The sequence below is a fragment of the Vitis riparia genome, chromosome 3 (assembly GCF_004353265.1).
Source record: "Vitis riparia cultivar Riparia Gloire de Montpellier isolate 1030 chromosome 3, EGFV_Vit.rip_1.0, whole genome shotgun sequence".
Taxonomy (NCBI): Eukaryota; Viridiplantae; Streptophyta; class Magnoliopsida; order Vitales; family Vitaceae; genus Vitis; species Vitis riparia.
The window spans coordinates 6,349,667-6,372,116 of NC_048433.1; the positions used below are offsets into that span (position 1 = coordinate 6,349,667).

General features: G+C 36.7%; 1 protein-coding gene across 1 annotated transcript; it reads left to right on the top strand.

The window, feature by feature from the left end:
* Positions 1-480: 480 nt before the first annotated feature.
* Positions 481-20,787, top strand: LOC117911281. The gene is made up of 6 exons (XM_034825582.1): positions 481-759; positions 7,149-7,354; positions 11,318-11,606; positions 14,912-15,019; positions 19,585-19,826; positions 20,366-20,787. The coding sequence occupies exons 1-6, from the start codon at positions 556-558 to the stop codon at positions 20,481-20,483; spliced, it is 1,167 nt and encodes a 388-aa protein (XP_034681473.1). The 5' UTR covers positions 481-555; the 3' UTR covers positions 20,484-20,787.
* Positions 20,788-22,450: the final 1,663 nt, after the last annotated feature.

The window sequence follows — 22,450 nt, forward strand, 5'->3', positions numbered from 1 at the left end:
TTATAAATTTATTTTGTTTATTAAATTTACTTTTTAGAGAGATTTTAAAGAAAAATATTTTAAATAAGAGCATTTAAGAATTTTCTAAATTTTATTATTTAATATAAATAAGAGTGCTAAATGATGAAATTTAAAACTTATGGCTTAATATATTTACACTTGGGGTGTAAATGAAATTACCATTTTTTTTTTCAAAATAAATAGATTTTCAAATATTCAAAAATTGCAGAGCAGTGAAGATGACTTCATACACGAATCTTGGGGCCGCATTTGGGCTCAACGGGAAGATTGTTATATGGGTTGGTCTCGGTGGTGGGCACAAATCTGTTGATGCTGACATGTCAAGATACCGTTGGGCCACGTTCACGCCCACCAAACCCAACCTTCCAACGCGGGACCAACGAGCAGGCCAGCTGTTGGACTCCTTCGCTCACACGTTTATATAGGCAGCCGTTGAATTTATTCTTCCTCTCGATTATTGTGACTCTCCAGTCGTCAGAGAGAGAGAGAGCCAGCCGGCGGCAACTGCGACGGCGGTGGCGGTGGTGCTAGTTCATGGCAACCATCGCCTCCCTACGCTTCTTTTCTCGCCTTTCACTGCCGCCTTCACACCGTTCTCGCTCCCAACTCTCTTTCGATCTCACTCATTTCTCACCTACCAAAAACCCTAGAAAGTTCCAAACCCTAACCCTAGTCCGCGCTTCATCGTCCTCTTTCGATGATCTCAGCTCTGAACGCTCCACCAATTCGAGATCGAAGGTTTGCTTTTTGTTAGTGTCTGTTGTTTGTTTTTTGATGTACAGTTAGGAAATGCCTACCAATTCCTATCTATCACTAGGATTGGAACGGCGCATGACATTTTTGGTAAGTTTGTGGTTGGTTCAATTTTTATACTGTATCAATGTATTATATCCGTCAACGCATTTTTGAGAACCAAACCTGGAATGTTTTGTTTGATTGGTTGATTTAAGGATGCTATCTTGGAGCGGATCTCCAGTTTGTGTTGGATTTTCATAACTTTAGATGTGAGAGTTGGTTGCTTTTCTGAATTGTGTGGATGGATTATGTATTTATTCTACAATATTTATATAGAAAAGTTTGAAAAACCTGTAAATGAGGCATTACCAATACAGTCCGATGGTTACTGTTGGTGCCACTACACCATGACAAATATACCGCCACACCACCACCACCATCTTGATGGCAAACGTTGCTACCGCTACCAGCATCACCACCTCTTTGTAATAATAAGCAAGATACTAGTTTACAACCTGTCACACTGTCATCACCATCAGCACCCTACCTGGCATTCACGATACTTACTGATTTGCCATTGTCACACCACCATTACTATCTTCAGTGCACCCACCATTGCATTGCTGTGACCACTTCCACGATGACCAAGCAATACACTAGTTTACCAATGTGTTCCCTTAATCACTATCATTATCGTGCCCACTTTACTATCTTTGTCACTATTTCCATCCCCACCAAGTGAGATAACTGTTGGAATTTGCTTTGAAACATTGGACCGATGCTGATATGAAGACTGCAATTGAGGAAGGATGAATTAGCACAGTAAGACAAAGCTTGGTGTACTGGAACAGTCTTTCTAATGGTTATGCCAGTAGTTGAAGGATAATGAGAAGCAAAAGAAGAAGAAAAATATAGATGGAATATCCAATTTGGTAGAGTGACAACACTTGGGAATGAGTTCTTACTGACCTTTTTTGGCTGCCACAATCAATCTTTACATGATTCTGTGCAACTATGGTTAGATCAAGGTAACCATAGTTAAGTTGAATCTATTGTTTTACACATGGTTAACATGAGGTTGTGATAGACAATTGGACTGGGAATATTCCTCACTCTGCCAACCAGTTGTGGCTCTAAAAGGGCTTCCCATATGATGGTTCGACTGGGAGATGAGCTTGAGGGCATGTCCTCAGTTTTGGTCTTGCCTCTGGTTGGAGTTGCTCTCTGTGATGTGCCATGTGGCATTCATTAGGAGGGCTTGACCCTTTATGTCCCCTTTCATCAGTTATTGATAGGCTCAACCAAAAGGATGAGCTCGAGAGAACAAGTGAGAAAATTTCAAATTCAATGAGACATGTGTCATTTGTTGACTAATTTGTCTTTTTAGTGGTTATTTGGTTTCACTGTATAACAACATTGGATCGGTTGTAGTCACATGTAGTTCTCCTGGAAGCCTTTCTAACCAAATCAATTCACAAATCCCTAGAGCCATTGCTCTAAACTCAACTTTATCACTACTTCTAGCCACCACTAATTGCTTCATATTTCTCCATGTCACAAGATTTCGCTAAGCAAAGGTGTAGTAAATTGAAGTTGATCGTCTATCTTCTATTGATCTTGCCTAATTTGCGTAAGTAAAGGCTTTTAATTTTCTCTCTTTTGATTTCTTGAAGAAAAGTCCCTTTCCCAGTGTTATTTTGAGATATCTAAAGATTTGAAACATCACTTTTAGATGTTCTTCACAAGGGGCGTGCATGTATTGACTTACCACGCTTACTGCAAAGGCAATATCCGGTCGAGTGTGTGAGAGATAAATAAACTTACCTACTAGTCATTAATATCTGCCTCTATTCACACGAGTCCCAACTTTATTTTTCTTGTTTTGATCCATTGGTGTATCAACAGGTTTGCAGTTGAGCATACTTGTTTCCTTCAATAAATCAAGAGCATACTTTCTTTGAGAGACCACGATACCCTTTTTACTCATTGCTACTTCGATTCCAAGAAAGTACCTTAGGGGTCTAAGATCCTTAATTTCAAATTCTCTAGCCATAATGCCTTTAAGCCTTTCCATTTCCTTAAGATCATTATTTGTGAGAATTATATCATCAACATACACTATGAGGATGATGATCTTACTATTTGACGAGTGCCTAAAGAATAGGGTATGATTAGTTTGCCTTTGTGTAAAACTGTGACCTTTTATAGTTCTAGTGAGTCTTTCGAACCATGCCCTAGGAGATTGTTTCAAACCATAAAGGGATTGTTTCAACTTACAAACAAGATTATTTATTCCATTGTCTTCAAATCTTGGTGGCAAGTTCATATAAACTTCTTAATCTAGTTCTTCATTTAGGAATGCATTCTTAACATCCAACTGTTGAAGAGACCAATCTAGGTTGGCTGCCAATGACAAGAGGACTCGTATGGTGTTTAATTTAGCAACAGGTGCAAATGTCTGTAAGTAATCTATCCCGTATGTCTGAGTGAAACCTTTAGCAACCAAACGCGCTTTATACCTCTCAACTGTCCCATTTGATTTGTGTTTGATAGTGAACACCCATTTACAACCAACTGTAGTTTTCCCTTTTGGCAATTGAACAAGTTCTCATGTATTATCTTTTTTCAATGCCTTCATTTCCTCTAGTACTGCATCTTTCTACTCCGGGATAGTCAGAGCCTACGGTATAGACCTCAGAATCTCAACACAAGAAATGTTAGTAGTAAAGGTTCGAAAAGAAGAAGATAAACCTTTATACAACACAAAGTGGGATATGGGGTGCATGGTGCAGGATCTTACACCTTTCCTAAGGGCTATAGGCAAATCTAGATTTTGAGAGACAACTTGACTTGGATTTTTCTGGGTAGAATCTAAAATACCTGGATCGTTTTGCAAAGCTTTCACATTCAGTTCAGGCTCTTAATAGTGTGGTTCCATAATAGGTAGTTCCCCTTGAGGTTTAATCTTTCTACTATAGACATGGAGTTCTTGTCTCTTTGGATCTCTCCCTGTTTTCGAAATGCGTTGAGTTGGTGACATAGTAGGTTCAATTGGATTGGGATGAGTGGAATTGGGTAGGTCTATGGATTTGGATTAAAACAAATTTCTAGATTCAGGTTGCTTAGGGACGGATGGGAGGTTAAAGAGTATCATAGGAGCACGCACTTGATGGCTCCTGGATCGAGTTTGCTTTTGTTTTGGTAATGGACATGGACAAAGGCAAAAAACCAAACCTTTTCAAAGGTTAAGGAATTGAGTGATCGAAATGTGGGATAAGGCTTAATAAGGATAGACATAGGTGTACGATACTGAAGGACATGACTTGGGAGTCGGTTAATTAGATAGCATGCCATGAGGACTACTTCTCTTCATAGGTATTTGGGTACACCCATGGTAAACATAAGGGCTTAGGCAACTTCTAAGAGGTGACGGTTTTTTCTCTTGGCAAGGCCATTTTTCTAAGGTGTAATGACACAAGAACTTTGGTTAATTATGCCATTTTGTTCTAGGTAACCTCCCAAAATAGAATGGAAATATGCTTGACCATTGTCAGTCTTAAGGAGTTGGATTTGTTGAAATTAGGTTTTAATCATTGAATGAAGGGTTTGAAATATTTTGCAAGTTTCAAAATTTTCTTTTAGAAGGTATACCCAACACAACCTTGTGTGGTCATCAATAAAAGTTATGAATCATTTACTGCCTGAAACATTAGTTACCCTAGATAGTCCCTAAATATCACTATGGATAATGGAACAAGGTCTCGATGATTTGTATGGTTGCGGGAAGAAAGGAACTCGAGTATGTTTGGCAATTTGACAATTTCACATGGAAAGGAATGAGGGTCTTTATTTTTGAATAAATATGGAAACAAGATTTTCAAGTAAGGAAAACTACTAGGGTGGCTTAATTTATGATGTCACAACATTATTTCATCATCAGAAACAGAAATAGATTTGAATCCAAAAGCAAGAGGTTGTCTAGGAGTCCTCATCCCCAAAGAAATACAACCCTTCATGTCCTTTAGCATTGTCAATCGTCTTCCTTGAGTGTAACTCTTGAAATTCACAAGAAGAGGAAAATTTAGCTATGTTACTGAAATCTTTGGTAAGCTTACTTATAGACATAAGGTTACATGATATATTTGGAATATAAAGGACTGAAGTTAGGGTAATATTTTCAGAGATTTTAATTGAGCCTTTTCCTGCAACAATTGACAAGGACCCATTAGCTATCTGAACCCTTAGATTATTAGAACAAGGAGTGCGTGAAGAAAACAATTGAAAAGTACCTATTGTATGATCTGAAGCACCTAAATCTATGATCCAAGGTGCTTTTGAATTTTTTTGTGACACTAAGGGCTGCTAATAAATTACTTGTTTGAGCAAGATTACAAGATTTGACATTGCTATTGGGTTGTTGTGATTGATTCAGAAGTTTATACGGCATGTCCATTTGTTCCTTTGCTAAGTGATATTTGAGTGGTTGTGGATTCTTCCCTTTTAGAGGTTGTTCCTGCATCTGCTGCAATTTGAAAGCCCCTTCCATCACTCTGTCTAAGCCTCCAATTGGTAGGTTTTCCGTGCAGAAGCCAGCACTTGTCTTTGGTGTGGCCAAGTTTGTTACAATGATCACAACACACTCTTCTTCTAGTTCTCTGCTCCCCACAGTATCTATTCTCACCCCCTTTTGCCCTTTTGAAGCCAGGGCAGAACCTTCCACCGGGGTATTGTTCGAATCCTTCTCATCTCCCAACATCACCTTTCTCTAGCTCTCTTCCCTTCTAACTTCAGCAAACACTTCATCAAGAGGCAGCAATGGTTCCTTTCCACGAATCTTTCCTCGCTCCTCATCTAGGTCCTTGTTGAGACTTGCCAAAAAATCAAACATCCTTTCCTTCACTATTGACCTTCTCTGTTTTTCAGTGCACTCAGGGCAATAATCAGCCTCTATAAATAAATTTAACTCTTGCCGTAAAGCTTTCAGTGTAATATTGAGTTACACAATGATTACCTTGTTTGGTCTCCTTCAGTTTGCACCTGATTTCAAAAATCTGGGCTGAGTTTTTGAGGTCTGGACAAGTTCTCTTTACCGCATCCTACACTTCCTTTGCTGTAGGTAGAAATAGGTACATCTGACCAATCTTGAGCTCCATTGAATTAATCAACCACACAATAACAATGGAATCTTCTAAGTCTCAATTTTGAAAGGTTGGATCATCTTCAGGTGGCTTCTTTGTGGCTCCCGTCAAGTGCTCTAATTTTCCTATTTCACAGCCTGGGACCATTGAAACCAATGTTTTCCGTTCAATTTCCATCCAGTAAATTGTAGAGAGGTATTATCTCTTCTGTATAATAGGGAAGCAGACGTAGTTTGAACCATTTTCTGTATAGGACCTGAAGTAGTTGCTGAAGACTTGTTTCCACGACGTTGTCCAAGCATAGCAGTCTTTGCCATGAGATTGAATCCGACAGTCTTTGCCATGAGATTGAATCAGGCCTAAATGTGCTGCGGCTCTGATACCATGAAATCAGAGAGGAAAAATGCAACTCTCTGTTCTATTTTATTGAGAATGCAAGCCTTAAATATATAGGCAATCTGTTTAGGAAGATAATTACAAAAAATAAAATATTCCTAAGAACTAGGAAACTAAGAAACAGAAAGCTAAAAACCTAGGGGTTTTACACATCCTTATTTGAAAGTTAAAAAACAGATAAATACTCTAATAAAATAACTGGATAATTAGCTAGAATTTATCCAAAGTTATCTCTAATTGCCAACAAGGACCTACCTGCACTATCTCTACATATGAGAATCATTGAGTGAGCTTGAAATTGGCAGCATGCCCATTTAATGTGAAAGATCCTTATAACATGGCTCAGTAAGATGCATGAGGCCTAAATATATCTGAAATAAAAGTTGCATGAGATTGAAGGGATGGTTGCAGTTAGGTTTTTTTGTTCTGTTATAGATTGGTTGGCTGTTCGCTAAGAGAGGGAGTTGTTTTTTTGTGTTCTCTTTATTTTGGTTGTGTCTTCTGCTGATATGAGTTAAAATCAACTCATTAGTTATTGATAATCCAGGTTTTCACATGACGAAACAATAAATAATGAGTTGGTTTTTACTCATTACTGATAGTCCATGTAATTATGTGAGGAAACAAGCATTAATGATTGTAAATTTTACTTTCTAGCTTGTAAAATTATGGAAGTTGAACTTCTAATTTCTCATTATAGTAGATAATGATTATTTTCAATTAGTAGATCCAGTTTCTTTTCATGAAAATTTGTACTTCATAATAATGATTTTATCTTTCTGATTTTGATGTTGAAATTGGAGTAATATAATGAGTGTTGAGTTTCTACCTCTCGCTAATAGCAGTTTGTTCTTTCAGAAATCAGTTCTTTCAAATCTGATACAAGAGATAGAACCATTAGATGTGAGCCTTATTCAGAAAGATGTTCTGCCCACTACCGTTGATGCGATGAAACGAACTATCTCAGGCATGCTGGGTTTACTTCCATCCGACCGGTTTCATGTTGTAATTGAGGCTTTATGGCTACCACTCTCCAAGTTATTGGTTTCTTCAATGATGACTGGGTATGTTTATCTTCATTTCATGCGTGCCTGTTATTTATTTCTTGAGACTCCATTTGGTTTTGAAGAAGATGGAAGACAAGGAAAAATATACTTTGAAATCTTACAGCTGTTTATTAATGAAATAGTGGTTGTAGGAAACCAGGCTTACTCTCTCTTCGTTATCCCTCAAAGCCTATATTCATGATCTCCTTCCTTTTAGTTTGAAAAAATTATTGTCAATATGTATTGGTTCAGGAACTAATATCTAGACTCATTTCTGTGGAGAAAAGGAATTGATGCTGACATCATAAACTTTTATGTTGCATTATTTATTATTGAATGTTGAAAAATCACATCTTTGTCCTGCCTTTTTGCGCAACCAGCAGGGAAATGACCAATGTAGAAGATACAAATGGAAGCATATAATCTATCTACTAAATAAAGTAACAATAAGCACACTCTAGATGGTGAATATTGTTTATTGATCCCTTTAGTAAAAGGAAAATGTAAGGGACATTGTCTATGCAGGACTTCTCAAGTAAAAGAAATGCAAAGACAGAATAGTAAGGTGAATGGTGAATATGATTAGGTTAATACCTTTTGTCACGTGTGGCCCTATGCATGCATGTGGAGAAATAAATGAGAAGTATTTGCAAATTACAAATAAATAGATGAGGACAGTAGCAATTGGAGAGAGTCAACCTTGAGACCTATACCTACATGATCAGCAGCGTGGGTCCTTTGTGGGTACAGCCAGTAAAAAGGCATGACAAGTGGCCCCTTTATGTATATTTTGGATAGTGTGGAAGGAAAGGAACTTGTTAGCGTTTGATAATGAGGAGTTATCAGTTCAAAGATTGAAAAATTCTTTTGTATGTAATCTGTGGTCTTGGTCTAGGGTGTTTGTAGATATGAGCCCTAATTCTCTTGTTAGCGTCATTCATTGGTTAGGCTCAAAGTAAGGGCAAGTGATGTTTTTTGCTTCTTTCCCTTTTCCTTTGGTTTGAGTCTTTAGGCTTTTGTTGTATGCTTCCTGAACACTTGGGGGGTGCTGTTTTTGGCGTCTCCTCTTTCTATATATGCAATTTTTCTTTACCTATAAAAATAAAAATAAAAAATGATCAGCAGCAGTTACGGGTGACACATAAATAGATGGGGACAGTAGCAATAAAAGAGATTTGAACTTCAGACTTCTACGAATTGCAGCTAGATAGATGGGGACAGTAGTAATAGGAGAGACTTGTACTTGAGACCTCTAGGGATTATAGATAAATAGATAGGGATAGTAGTAATAGGAGAGACTTCTACCTACATGATCAGCAATAGTTATGGATTACACAAAAATAGATGGGGACAATAGCAATAGGAGAGACTGGAGCTTGAGACCTTTACTTGCATTTGGAAAGAAATCAGTGGTAGTTATGAATTACAGATGGGGCAGTGGCCATATGTGAGACTTGAACTTGAAGCCTAGTTAATGGTAGCTCTGATATCATATTAAGCTACTAATGTTCCCAAAAGTTGAGGTTGTTAGGATTTAGGGCCACAATGTATGCAAGGATAACAATGTCAATCATATATTAAAACAAACAGATTTTGTTCAATTAATACACTAATTAGTTTGGAGAGTCTTAAAGACTTAACCTGGATTGCTGGACCTTGCTTTCTTATAAATTGGGTTGGGTTTGTTGGTTTAGTTTTAATTACCAAGCTCATAAAGCTTCAACATGAACCAATATTATTAATTTTTTTGGGTGGATTGGGAGGTTTGGGTTGATGATTGCCTGCTGTTAAGTTCTTTTATGGTGCTTTGGAGACAAGGAATGCAGTCCCGTTTCCATGGAGCATCATTTGGAGCCCTTGTGTGCCTTCCAAAGTGGGCTTTTTTGCTTGGGAAGCTTCATGGGTTAAGATCTTAACCTTGGATCAATTAAAGAGGAGGGTGTGGATGCTAGCCAATAGATGTTTCCTTTGCTTTGAAGAAGAGAGTCTATAGACCACATCCTAATTAATTGCTTTAAGGCTAAAGGTATTATGGGAGTTAATTTTTGCACTCTTTGGTGTGACGTGGGTCCTTCCTTTGTTGGTTAGAGAGACCCTCCTTGGTTGGTATGGTTCCTTTGTGGGCAAGAAGCGTCAAAAGGTGTGGAAGACAGTCCCCTTATGTCTCTTTTGGATGATTTGGAAGGAAATAAATAGGATTGCATTCGAAAATGAGGAGTTTTTGATTCAAAGGATGAAAAATTCTTTTGTTTGTAGTTATTGGTCTTGGACTAAGTTGTTTATAGACGAAAGACCTTTATCTTTAATCAACTTTTTTGATTGGTTGGGTACTAGATGAGGGTGGATGAGTTTTTTTGTATCCCCTCTTCTTTTTGGTTTATGCTTTGAGGTGCCCTTTGTATACTCCTTGTATGCTTTGGGTTGACCAAGGAGAGCTTAATTTGGACTTAAAAGGCTTTTTAATTGGCATGGAGCCTAGAATCCTTATTTTGGGATTCTAAAATTTATCATATGTCATACTTGTTGACCAATTGATAACCATGACATCTACTAGTTTGCGGTATTACATGTCTCCTCAAATGTTTTACCCTTGAACCAATCTTGTTATATTTATAAACTTGTATATCTTTGTGTCGTTTCCAATAAATAAAGAAAGGTTATTTACATAATTTTTCCAATTTTTCTGATGAGAGTTTCTTGAGCTGGTGGAGGGTATGTAGTGAAGGACACCATCCTCCATTCATTTATCAAATGGCTTTATTGTTTAGCTTTTTCCTATCATCCCTCAAGCGCGTGTCTAATTTTGTATAGTCTCTTCTAACATCATATTGTTTTTTGCCCCATATCACTCTTGTAGTACAAACCATCATCCATTTTTTATTTCCAAATCAGCCAACTGCTTCTATTGAAGTGAACCATACATCTTGCACTAGCCTCCATCATTTAGAAGGAATCATCAAACATCAAAATCAAGCCTATACTGGAACCAAGGGCTCTTGTACCATTTGTAAGGAAACCAACCTTATCCTAATTTAGTGAATATCAACGAAAAAACTCAACCATGTGGAAGATAAAGCTATAATAAGACACTGAATAGGTGGGGAACCTGTCAATATAAAGTCGGAACACCATAGGATCAAGCCTGGATAAAACTTCATCTCTCCATAATAATGGGATTTGAAAGAAAAAGGTTTTCTTTGGACTTAGCCATGGGTGAATAAACTGTAAGTGAACATCACTCTTGGATTTGACCAAACACTTGACAAGATTGTGAACAAAAAGTTCTCTAAATATGTGCTGAAAAAGCATCTTCTAGACACACTGCTATTGATGCTGACCTATAACCCCTACAATTACAGCCTAATTTTGTAGAGAATGATGAAATTGGTGGTCAAAATGGGCTGGTTTTCCATTTCTTCCTTAATGTGACTTTGGACCTTACAAGAGTGCTCGAAATTATGAATGGGCAGAGTTTCTAAGATGGTGGTGCAATCCTTCTTTCATGAGAACAAACCCAATTTTGAAAGAGAGTCAAGTCATGCACTAAAAGATCTCCACCTAAGCACCACCCTTTCTTCTCATGCAAACCAGACTAGCTGTGGAGATAAAACAAAAATAGAAATGAAATTGGAGTGTTCCTTTCAAGAAAATCTTTTGAGTGGATTTCTCCAACCTAAGACAACCCTTTGCTTTTGTTTCTTCATTCAAACCTGTTTGTTTCCCAATCCTCCACACTAGGAAGGAACAGCTAATATAGTAGCATAAATGATACATTTCCCTTTTTTTTTTTCTTTTTTTTGATAGGTAAATTTTTTGTCCCTATTGGGACTTGAACTTGGTACCTCCCACAAACCCCCCAACCCTTTACCACTTGAGCCAGGCCTCAAGAGCAAATGATACATTTTCATTTTTGTTCTTTACCAATTGATGTCTATAAAGATATTTTAAAAATTTATAAATGATATGCCTTCTTTATTGCAGGTACACATTGCGGAATGCTGAATATAGACTCTGTCTTGAAAGAAACCTTGATATTTATGAAGGAAATACTGAGAAGCAAAGACCAGAAATATCTAAATCTGACGAGCTAGAGATGTTGCTTGACAGTGCAGATGTAAATAAATCTGGTAAACATGAGCTGTCATCTAAATCTGAAGAAAATACTGAAAACCCATCAGAGGGTCTTGGTATTCAAGGTCTTGGTGAAATGACAGCTGAAGCTCAGCAATATATTCTTCATTTACAGACTCAATTATCTTCTGTCAAAAAGGTAACAATGGCATTTTAAGAAACTATCTGTGGTGGTTGAGTAATTAAATTTCTTTGTCAAATCGAATTTCATGATTTATTCACTCTAATTAACAAAAATATGCTATAGTGCACCTTGTTGGCATTTTAACAACATTAAAGCTTCTCAGTTTATGTTTTCTTCATGCCAAAATTTGGACATCCTGTTTCCTATGATAAATGTTTGGATATCTCATTTAAAAGGGTGGTTGGGACAATCCATCTAGCAAAATGAATGTGAAGCTATATGCTCTAAGTTGTGCATGTCTGGGTGGTTGATTAGAGCTAATGCTGATCTTATGTCATTTTATTGCTTTCTATTTCACTCCGACTTGTCTAGTAGTTCATGGCCATGATTGGGGTCAGAGGACATCTGTTAAGACAATTAGCAATGTTATAAAATTCACAGCGTAAAATAGGAATAAATATTTTAAAAAGGTTCCTAACAAAGGTGCAGCATTCATATTTTTTACTTTCTATAAAGTCGTGCCAAAAGTGAAGGAGAAAAGAAAGAGTAAAACCCTACCAACAACTCTCTCCTAACTACTATCCACCCCTGAACTATCTGGTGGTTGATGTGTGTGCTTGTTTTCAGATAAGGTTGTGCCTCATCTAATGGGCAGCCTAAGAGATCAGTTATATTAATAATATACCTATCAAAAAAAAGAGATCAGTTATATTAAGAGTTAGTATGATTGAAAGATGTGAACTATTTGAGTCATATTTAAAAAATTGTGAATTACTAAGACTGAAAAAACTTTCAAGATGTTGAGAATTACCTTTGCAGTACAACCATGGGCAGCACCTTTTCAGCCTGAATCATCACTGTTTTTCTGAAGATGCACAACCCCCAGATCACCATCATCACTCCTTGAGAATCATATTCATCATCTGTATTGGACGCCTTGGGTCCCAATTAAGGCTAGTTTCTTTGGCTGGGAGGCGGCTTGGAATAGGTTGCTCACCACGGACCGCCTGAAGAGATTTGGTTGGAGCATCCCCAACAGATGCTTTTTGTGTAAATATGAGGAGGAAACCACAAATCACCTTCTACTGTTTTGCGAGAAAGCCAGAATGTTATGGCTTCTAATTTTCTCCCTGTTTGGGGTGCAATGGGTGATGCACTCCTCTGTGAAAAAAACACCTCCTAGGTTGGCATGGTTCCTTTGTGGGCAAGAAAAGGAAGAAAGCTTGGAGAGCTGCCCCCCTCTGCTTGATGTGGACCATTTGGAGAGAAAGAAACAGGAGGGCATTTGATGATATGGAGAGAAACGATCAAGACATTAAATCCATTTTTTGTACACTTTTGTGAATTGGGCTAGGGTGTATATAGAGGAACACACTTTGTCTTTGATAGATTTTGTAGACTGGCTAGCCACCAAGTAAGGGTCATGTTTGTTTTGTTCCTTTATTTTTTTGCTTCTTTGTCTTTGGTATACTCCGTGTATGCCTTTTCTCTAGCCTTTGGCTCTTAATGAAATCTATTTACCTATCAAAAAAAAAATATTCATCATCTGTATTGCTCATTTCACCATTACTGAACATCATCATATAAAATATGGCATCTGGAGACATTTCCATGACTCTCATATATCATCAGTGGAGAAAAAGGATGGGGCTAAGGTATCAGAAACCTTTCTAGGTTGAATAAGGCTCTTCTTGGAAAATGGTGTTGGAGATTTGCTTCAGAACAAGACTCTATGGAAACAAGTGATTGTAAGGAAATTTGGGGAGGAAGATGGTGGTTGGTGGTTGGTGCTCTGGCGATTCAAGTGAGAGTCATGGAGTGGGGCTTTGGAAGGCGATTAGGAAAGGGTGGATGGAGTTTAGCAAAAGGGTGGCTTTTAAAGTGGGGGATGGTAGAAGAGTGCGTTTTTGGAAGGATGGGCGGTGTGGAGAAGATTCTTTGAATGAGGCTTTTCCAAGGTTGTACTATCTTGCCTCCTCCAAGGATGCTTGGGTAGCTTAGTAATGGGATCAGTCCGGGAATTTGGGTTATTGGAACCCTGTTTTCACAAGACTCAACAATGATTGGGAGATGGAAGAGGTGGAAACTTTTTTCAGTAGGGTACATGGTCATGCGCTTAGAAGAGGGATTGAGGATGTCATGTCTTGGAGGGTTTCAAAGAAAGATATCTTTACAGTTAAGTCTTTCTTCTCTTCCCTAGCTCCTTGCATTGGTAGAGAGTTCCCTTCAAGCTTAGTTTGGAATCCTTGGGTTCCAAAGATGGTCAACTTTTTTGCTTGGGAGGCTATCTGGGGAAGAATTCTAACTATGGATCAACTAAAAAGGAGGGGTTGGGCCTTACCAAGTAGGTGCTATTTGTGTAAAGCGGATGAAAAATCAGCTCATCATGTGCTTATGCATTGTCCCAAGGCAGCTATGATTTGGCACCTTCTTTTTACTCTTTTTGGTGTTCATTGGGTTTTGCCCAATTCTATCAAGGAAACCATTCTTGGTTGGAACGACGCCTTTGTTGGAAAGAAAAGAAAAAAGGCATGGAATGCAGTCCCTTTATGCTTATTTTGGACTTTATGGAAGGAAAGAAATAGAAGAATCTTTGAAGATACTGAATTAGCGGATCAAACTATTTTACTGTCTTTTTTGTACATGTTTTCGGATTGGGTTAGGGTGCGTGTAAATTGTGCTTCATGGTCCATTTTCGATTTCATTGATTGGTTGGATTGTAAGTAAAGGTTTTTTTGTTTTTTCTTTCCCTTTGGCCTAGTTGCCTTGTATACTTCGTGTATACTTTCAGGTGTACTTCTGGCTTTGTTTATACAATTGCTTTTACTTATAAAAAAAAATATATATATCATCAGTGGTAATAGTACGGCAACCACCTAAACCTCTGAGGTATCAACTACGCTGATTGACATATTTTGGATGCTTGGAGGATTTCTTTGCTTCTCTTGCATGCTTGAGATCATTGCACTCATTTCAACAGAAACAATACTTCATTCTCATAAAGAAAATTTTGTTGTCAGTAAAAAGTAGTACTCATGCATTCATGAATCAGAATTTCTCCTTTGATGCATAAATCAGAAATGCTCTTTTGATGATAGTCTTATAAGTTGTTTGGATCTTTCTTTCATTTAGTCGTTGTCACAAAACATCAAGCCATGCATGTTCCAAATTACTTTATTTTGTTGTGTCTTAGTTATGGAGTTTCTGTGGGTTTTACTGCATTTTGGCTTCCATATCTGTCATTTTCTTAAAGTGCAATGGGGTACTTATTATGTTCAGAATACTTTCTCATATTTCTTAATCCTTTCTCCCTATGAAAGGAGCTTTGTGAGGTCAAGAGGAAGAATGCTGCTCTCCAAATGCAACAATTTGTTGGAGAAGAACAGAATGATTTGCTGGACTATTTGAGATCACTACAACCAGAGAAGGTTTTGTTTATCTAACCCTTTTCTTTGTTAATTCTCTTTAATCTTCAAAAGTTGTTCTTGCAACAATATAAATTTTGGGTTAATAATTTTTTCCTGTATTTTCTGATTGCTGAACTTTTCTCCTTGGTTATTTACTAGCATTAGATACATTGGCTGCAGGTCTCACATCAAACTAGTTGAATATCTGACTTTTATTGCTATTAATAGCGTATTTGTTAAAATCTATTCAAATTTCATATTAGATGAGTATCGCTGCTACTGTATGATACAAGATAAGTCACATTTGACTTTTATTTTATGTTTCTAAAAATAAAATTTAATTTCTTTTTCAAATGGTTATTTTTTAAAATTACTTTAAAGTTAAAAAGTTAATGAAAGGAAAAAAGGACAGAATGATTTTATATGCAAACACTGTAAACATGTTTTCAAAGGCATTAATAGAAGATCTTAATTCTAATTACCATTCCTATGGATATCTAGGAGATTTTATCAAATGAAAGATATGTGGTTTAGATGATTTGCATGTTCAATCTTAAGGATGGTGAATGAAATGATAAAGCATGTTAGGTAGGAAGGAGCTAGCAGGACTTGAGCTTATCAAGAGTGTAGGAGATCCAGAAATGGATGCTCGGTTTGGAGACAAGAAATGGTTTGGTATTGAATAAAAAACCTTGAAGATCTCGGTTGAGAGGATCAAAGGCAAGGTGGGTGGTAAGGTGGTTGAATTGTGGGCAAGAAGCGTAGAAAGACTTGGATGACAACTCCATTATGCTTATTTTGGTTGGTTTGGAAGGAAAGAAACAAGGTTGCTTTTGAAAATGAGGATCTTTCGATTCAAAGGATGAAAAATTCTTTTGTATGTAATATTTGGTCTTGGTCTAAGTCGTGTATAGTTGAAGGACCTTTATGTTTAATCAACTTTTTTGATTGGTTGGGTTTTATATGAGGGTTGGTGGGTTTTTTTGTATCCCTTCTTTTTTGTTCTTGCCTTTAGGCGCCTCTTGCATACTCCCTGTATGCTTTGAGTTGGCCTTTAGACGCCCTTTTCTCCTTTTATTTATAAAATTTTCTGTGCGTTTAACAATAAAAAAAAGGGTGGTTGAAAGGAGTCGGGGTTTATCCTCTTGGCTTGGTTTCAAATAGTTGGTCTGGATTTTTTGTTGGATGGGGCTGAGGTGTGTGGTGATTTCATCGATCAGAAGCTTTATAGGAGAGTTTGGTTGGAGGGAGGAAGAGGTTACAAGTTAGAGCTGTGGTGTAATAGAGCTGGAGGTTCTTGCAGGGCGTGGAGAGAAGAGATTCACTCTGATATTCCCAGGGGTGTGGAAGGTGATGGCAAAGAATTTAAGAAGCTTATGGATAGCTCGTGTCCAAAGGGTGAAGCAGGTGGCTCAAATGGTCAGGTCCCAAGGTTGGGAAAGTGGGAAGGATGGCCCTAGTGAAGGTCCTCCTTATGCAGAGTCGGGTGAGCAAATGCAGGGGTGAGGTGGCAGAATCAATTTGGATTCAATTGGGAATGGTTGACATCTGCAAATATTTGGAATGTCTGAATCGTTCCGTGTAGGTTTTTGGGGTAGCTCTTCAGATAAGGGCCTGGAGCTATCTTTGTTGAAATCATGGGCAGTCTTCAACTGACTCTTGTCAGGGAACTTACAATTGGCAATTATTGGGTGATTCCTGAATCCTGTTTTGACTTTGAACAGGTTCTCGATTCTGAAAGGGTGCTGTGGTTGGGTTTGAGAAGATACGGGGGGAAGATTCTTTACCCAGAGAGGTGGTATCCAGAAATTGGGTGCTTTAAGAGTGGTGCATGTGCCAAAGAAGTGTGGGTGTGAATAGTTGGGGATGCGTGTAGGGGCTTTGTGGCTGTGGACAAAGACATAGCACTCCGTAGGAATATGCAGTGGGCTAGGATCCTGATAAGATTTAATGTGAGAGACCTTCCAACTTCCCTTCATGAGGTGGTCAGGTTGTTGGACTTCTACACTCAATTATGGTGGGAATTGCCACCATGGGCGATTCTAGTTGAACCGAAGAAAACTTGTGGAGGGTGGGAGGACAAGGTGAAGGTGTGGGGCCTTCACATGCAGTAGAGAGCATAGGGATGGCTGGCAAGTGTTGTGTGAAGGGAGGAAAACACTTGTTGCCATTGTGTTTAATGCCTAATGCTAAAGGGATGGCAGGGCCAGCTTTTCAAAGGCTTAACAGGCAGGTGTGGAGGGGCCTTCTGTGAAGGGTAAGAATGTGGCTGTTTTGGAAGGCCCAAGGGAGCTGAGTATTATCTCTTATTCTCTTGTTAAGACCCATGATAGAGAGATGGGCTTTAATGGCTTGGGTTTTGAGGGTAATAAAAAGGGTGTGTTTACAAGAAACAAAAATTCAGAATATGTTTTGGAGGGATAGAAGAAGTGTGACCAATTAATAATCCCACTCAACGAGATTTGTTCGAAAATCAAATCGCCAAGATGGAAGAATCTTGGGAGGTGTACAATAATGAGATTGAGGAATTACTCCTTACCAGAATGTAAAGAAGAGGAAAAGAATCTCAAAGGTGAGATTACCCTGCCAAGATTCTTCCTAGAATTTGATTTAGATCCATTGCCAATAACTAATCTAATATGATGAAGGAAGGCTTGGAATCCTTGTTAGATAGCTTTCCACACTTATTGAGTGGTCCTGACATTGGAGTTGTCATCCTATTCCTTAGATTGCAAACCATATGTAATCTTGACAACAGGGAACTAAGGAGAAGTTATTCCTCAGGAATTCTCTACAACCACTTGCCTATATAGGCTTTGTTGCAAGCTAAAACCCCCTCAACCTAGGGAACCTCTCTGAAAGGTGAATCTCAAAGATGGACTACTCCTAGAGGGGGGTGAATAGGTGTTATTAACTAATTTAAAAGGTCTCCCAACACAAGTTATCTACCTTAAAGATTTTTACAATTTTTTCTTCTCTTTACAAACACTTCCGAACACAAAGTAGAAATCACATACAACTATGAATGTAACAACACTCCCCAATAAGATTAAAATGTAAGTCACATGCAAATGCTTCAACACTCCTCAAAGTTAATTCATAAGAATAATTATCTCCTTAACTCATTTCAATTTACTACTTGATATCATTAACCAAAATGAATAGAAAAATTATTCAAAATATCAAATGGATAATCACACTTATTTCAAATCATATCTCTTCCATTCAACATATATGCCTAAGTAACTAATGATATAAAAAACTGAAAATAAATCAAAGAGTAGAATGAGAGAAAGAGACAATGACACCAGATTTTAACGTGGAAAACCTCCGAAGAGATAAAAAACCACGGGCTTACAATCAATCGAAAATGTCCACTATGAGAACAAAAACTGAATACAAGGTTTTACCTAGCTCAAGCTTACCAATCCTTCTCGGACCACTTGACTAGTACCTTTCACTTTCAGCTTCTCACTTTCTTCTTTTGAAGCACACTTGGAGTCCACACCAAGCTCAATCTCGGTCTCTTCTTGAATCCACACAAGAAGAAAATGAGTTTTTACCCAAACCCAAATAGATTAGAAATTGAGAGATGAATGAATGAAGAATCAACCCATTTTTTTCTTAAGAAAATCCATTAAAAACAGTTTGGAAAACAATAGGAAAGTTGGATTTTCTTGGCAAACAAACACCCCAAAATAGGAAAGGAGAAGAGAACCAAAGGGGATGGATGCTGCTGTCTCTCTCTCTCTCTAAAACAGGAAGCAAGTTTTGAGTCTTTAAATGAAAAAAGCCCTTGATCCAACGGATGAGATTTCATCAAGGAAGTGCAACCTGGATCGATCTGGATCCAAAAGTCATCTGGAAGCAGTTTCCATCATTTTTGTCCAACTTTTGGATAACCCTGTAGTGGTTTCCATTTGTTACCCCAATTTGCATGCAATCACTAACCTGTCTTCGTAGAGGATATTTTTTCTGTATGCTTCTCTGACAAAACAAACAGATGCCATTAATTTTTAAAATTAATAAAATCCTTTTTCTATAAGATTCTAAATTATCAAGTCTTGATTGCACCTTCACTCTGTATTTGTTTGCGGCCATCCATCTCTCTGCTTCGTATGCTCCATCACTTCTTGAGTGTATTGATGTTCTATATGCACCTGTCTATTATTTGTAGGCTTGTGGTCCTAGTTCATTGCATTGGAGTACAGGGACAAGGTTTGCTTTTGGTTTTACTGTTTTGACTACCTTAGTGCCAAATATCAAGTTATAGTAACGTAACTCTACATTAGTCAATTTGTATTTTCTACCTGTTACGTTAGTCTCCCTATGTTTTCTATGCGTTTTATTATATAGAACATACTTAAATACTCTTTGAATCCTAATAATGCATTAATTTTTTAGTATACTGTGGTATATCTGGTTTGGATTGATTCTGGTCCCAGTTTGACCAAGTTGTGTGTTTCTTTTTACCTTCTTCGTTTGAATGCTGATATACTGCTTGACTATGTTTTACTTCTAGATCCTGTACAGTGATTTTCTTTTTAACTTCATTTTCATGACTCATAAATTAATGCTGTTATCAGGTTGCCGAGCTATCAGAACCAGCAACCCCTGAATTGAAAGAAATAATTCACTCTGCTGTTCATGGCCTTCTTGCCACCCTTTCTCCTAAGATGCATTCTAAGGCTCCCCTTTCAGAGAACACTTCAACTGGAGTTCTAAATGTTGGAAATGAAGATTGCACTGAACTGGTTGAGAACACTTCGGTTCAATTCCAGCCCCTCATTTCATTAACTAGGGACTACCTGGCACGTCTGCTCTTCTGGTGAGGCCAGCTCCTTTCATGTTTCCTCTTGCTTTATTTTTAATAATTTTTATTTTTCTGGTTGGATGATTTTGTCAACTGAATGTTTGGGAAATGGAAAATATGGCAGTCTGATTATCAGGCTTATTCAAATCATGGTTTTATGCAAACTTCTTGGCATTTTTTTTTCCTTCGACAGGATGCCTGAATGACGTGGAATCCAAATTTTCATTGGTAATTTGATTTGGTTCAGGCATCTTGTCTGAATTTTAAATTCATTTACTTTTCATTTAGCCTTATTATTCCAGGAGCCCAAATGGCTAGACAATGTCTGTGCAAACATGAAGAAATGAAGTCTTCCACTGATGCTTTCTAGGTGGCCTTATTCAGGTCTTATTGGATACAGCAATTAAGAGGAGTTTAGGGCACTGTTTCCCAAGTCATGGGCTAATGGGGGACTGACTTTTTGCCTTAAAAGTCCATATGATCTTCTTGGCCATAGCTGTAATATTTTCCCTTTCGGAGTCTGATAAAATATTGTCTTTGTGATTTTGGTGAAGGTGCATGCTGTTGGGACACTACCTTAGAGGGCTTGAGTACAGGGTGGAGCTGATAGAACTACTTTCCCTGTCAAGTGATGCAGAAAACGAAGCCTCCGGTGATGAGCAAGTTGCTTGAAAGTTGCGAATGGTGATCCATGCTTCCATATATGGATATGGTGATCAGTGTACAGTGTATGCTTTTGCAACATGAAGCGGTCTTGCAGATGAGGAGGTAGGTTATTTAGTTCTAAGAAATTAGAGATCCCTTGTTTGTTTTCCTTTGTATCATCGTAAGTACTAAATTATGCTCATTCCCACAATAAGCACTGAAAATGCATTGAAGTTTTTGGTTACCCAAAGCTGCCCCATGGAGATGTTCGGGTGTGCTTTTGCTTTGGTTTTTTTTACATCATAATAATCCAAATTAAATTAACATAGTATTAAACGTTTAGGTTATGTTTGATCCTCGGAAAATGCGAGAGGAAAAATGAAAGGAAAAATGAAAAAAAATAAAAAATAGATTTAAAGTTAATAAATTATTTATATATATTATTTTAAATTTATTATATAACAAAAAGTTTATTTTTTAATATTTTTTATTTTAATTAAACAGAAGGTAAAATAAATAGAAGAAATTGAAACCCAGGGTAAGCGGCAGCAATGTCGAGAAAAGAAAGTGTTAAATGTTTCGATTTTTGATGTTCATACCCCGTTTAAAAAAAATATTTGTAAAAGAATGGTAGATATAAAAATAATTTGGGATTTACAGAAGCTGTAAAAATATTTTTAGATCTTTGACAATTTGTATGGAAAGTTATCATTTCAGTATATTTATCGCAAATTTTAAAATTTTGACTGTAAATTTTAAATTTTGAATTTAAATTTTAAAAAGAGAATTTCCAAATTCAGTATTAGGCTCTTAGATTTGAAAATATTTATCGTTTTTCATATTTTAAAAATATGCTATTAAAGTTTCTGTACATTAAAAGCTAACCAAGAGAGTGCATTTAGCTGGAAATTATTGAACGTGAACGTGGGCGGTTATCAAATTTTTAGAATGGCTTCCATACATATATAAGAAAAAAAAAAAAATCTAATGTTTGGTTTTAGGATAAAAAATTTGAAAGAAAAATTTAATATAATTAAAAATGATTAAAAATTTATGTATTTTAAAATTATGTAGAATATATTTGGTAATTGTTTTTAAAACATTTTTCTAGTTTTCAGAATGAAAAAAATGGAAAACAATATTTGGTAATCAAAAAACATAAAAGAGTTTTCTGTTTTTAAAAATAAAAAACATAGTATCTTTGAAAAAACATTTTTTAAATTGTTTTATGAGAGTTATTTTAAAAATTAATTACATGATTACAAATAACGATTGAAAATAAAGTAGTATATATAAAATTTATTTTTAAAATAATTTAAAAATATAAAAAATAAATTATAAATATTTCAGGTTCTAAAAGAGAAGAAATATTAAAAGTTGTTCTCAAAACTAATTTTTAAGAACTATCTTGAAAAACATTTATCATGGTCATAATTTTTTGGTAAAAGAGAAAAAATAAATAAAATGAATTTTAGGTAGCATATAAATATAGAGGATGGTCTCATTTAGTCCAAACACGAGAAAATTTTAGTTCAATACAAGTTCTCAATTTTTACTTAATATTGTGAGTTAAGATTAGAATAACTTCAAGTGGTTTGAGTTGTTTAAGTGTGATATGCGACCTTAAGAAACACCTAAATTAGTTATAAATGATATCAAAATACAGTTGTGAGGTGAGTGACATAACAATGAAACATGTCGAGGCTTTAACCTTAAAGAGGTGACTAAGCAGCATACTTGTGAAAGAGAGATCAAACCTGCCACATGTGAGGGAAGGAAGTGTGGATAACCCCAGCTTGGAGAAAAGTTTAGATTAAACTCGGGTTGCAAGACACTAATCACTTAAGAGTATTCTAGTTCAATACAAGTTCTCAATTTTTACTTAATATTATTGATTAAGATTGAAATAACTTCAAATGGTTTGAATTATTTAAGTGTGATATATGACCTTAAGAAACACTTAAATTAGTTATAAATGATATCAGAATATGATT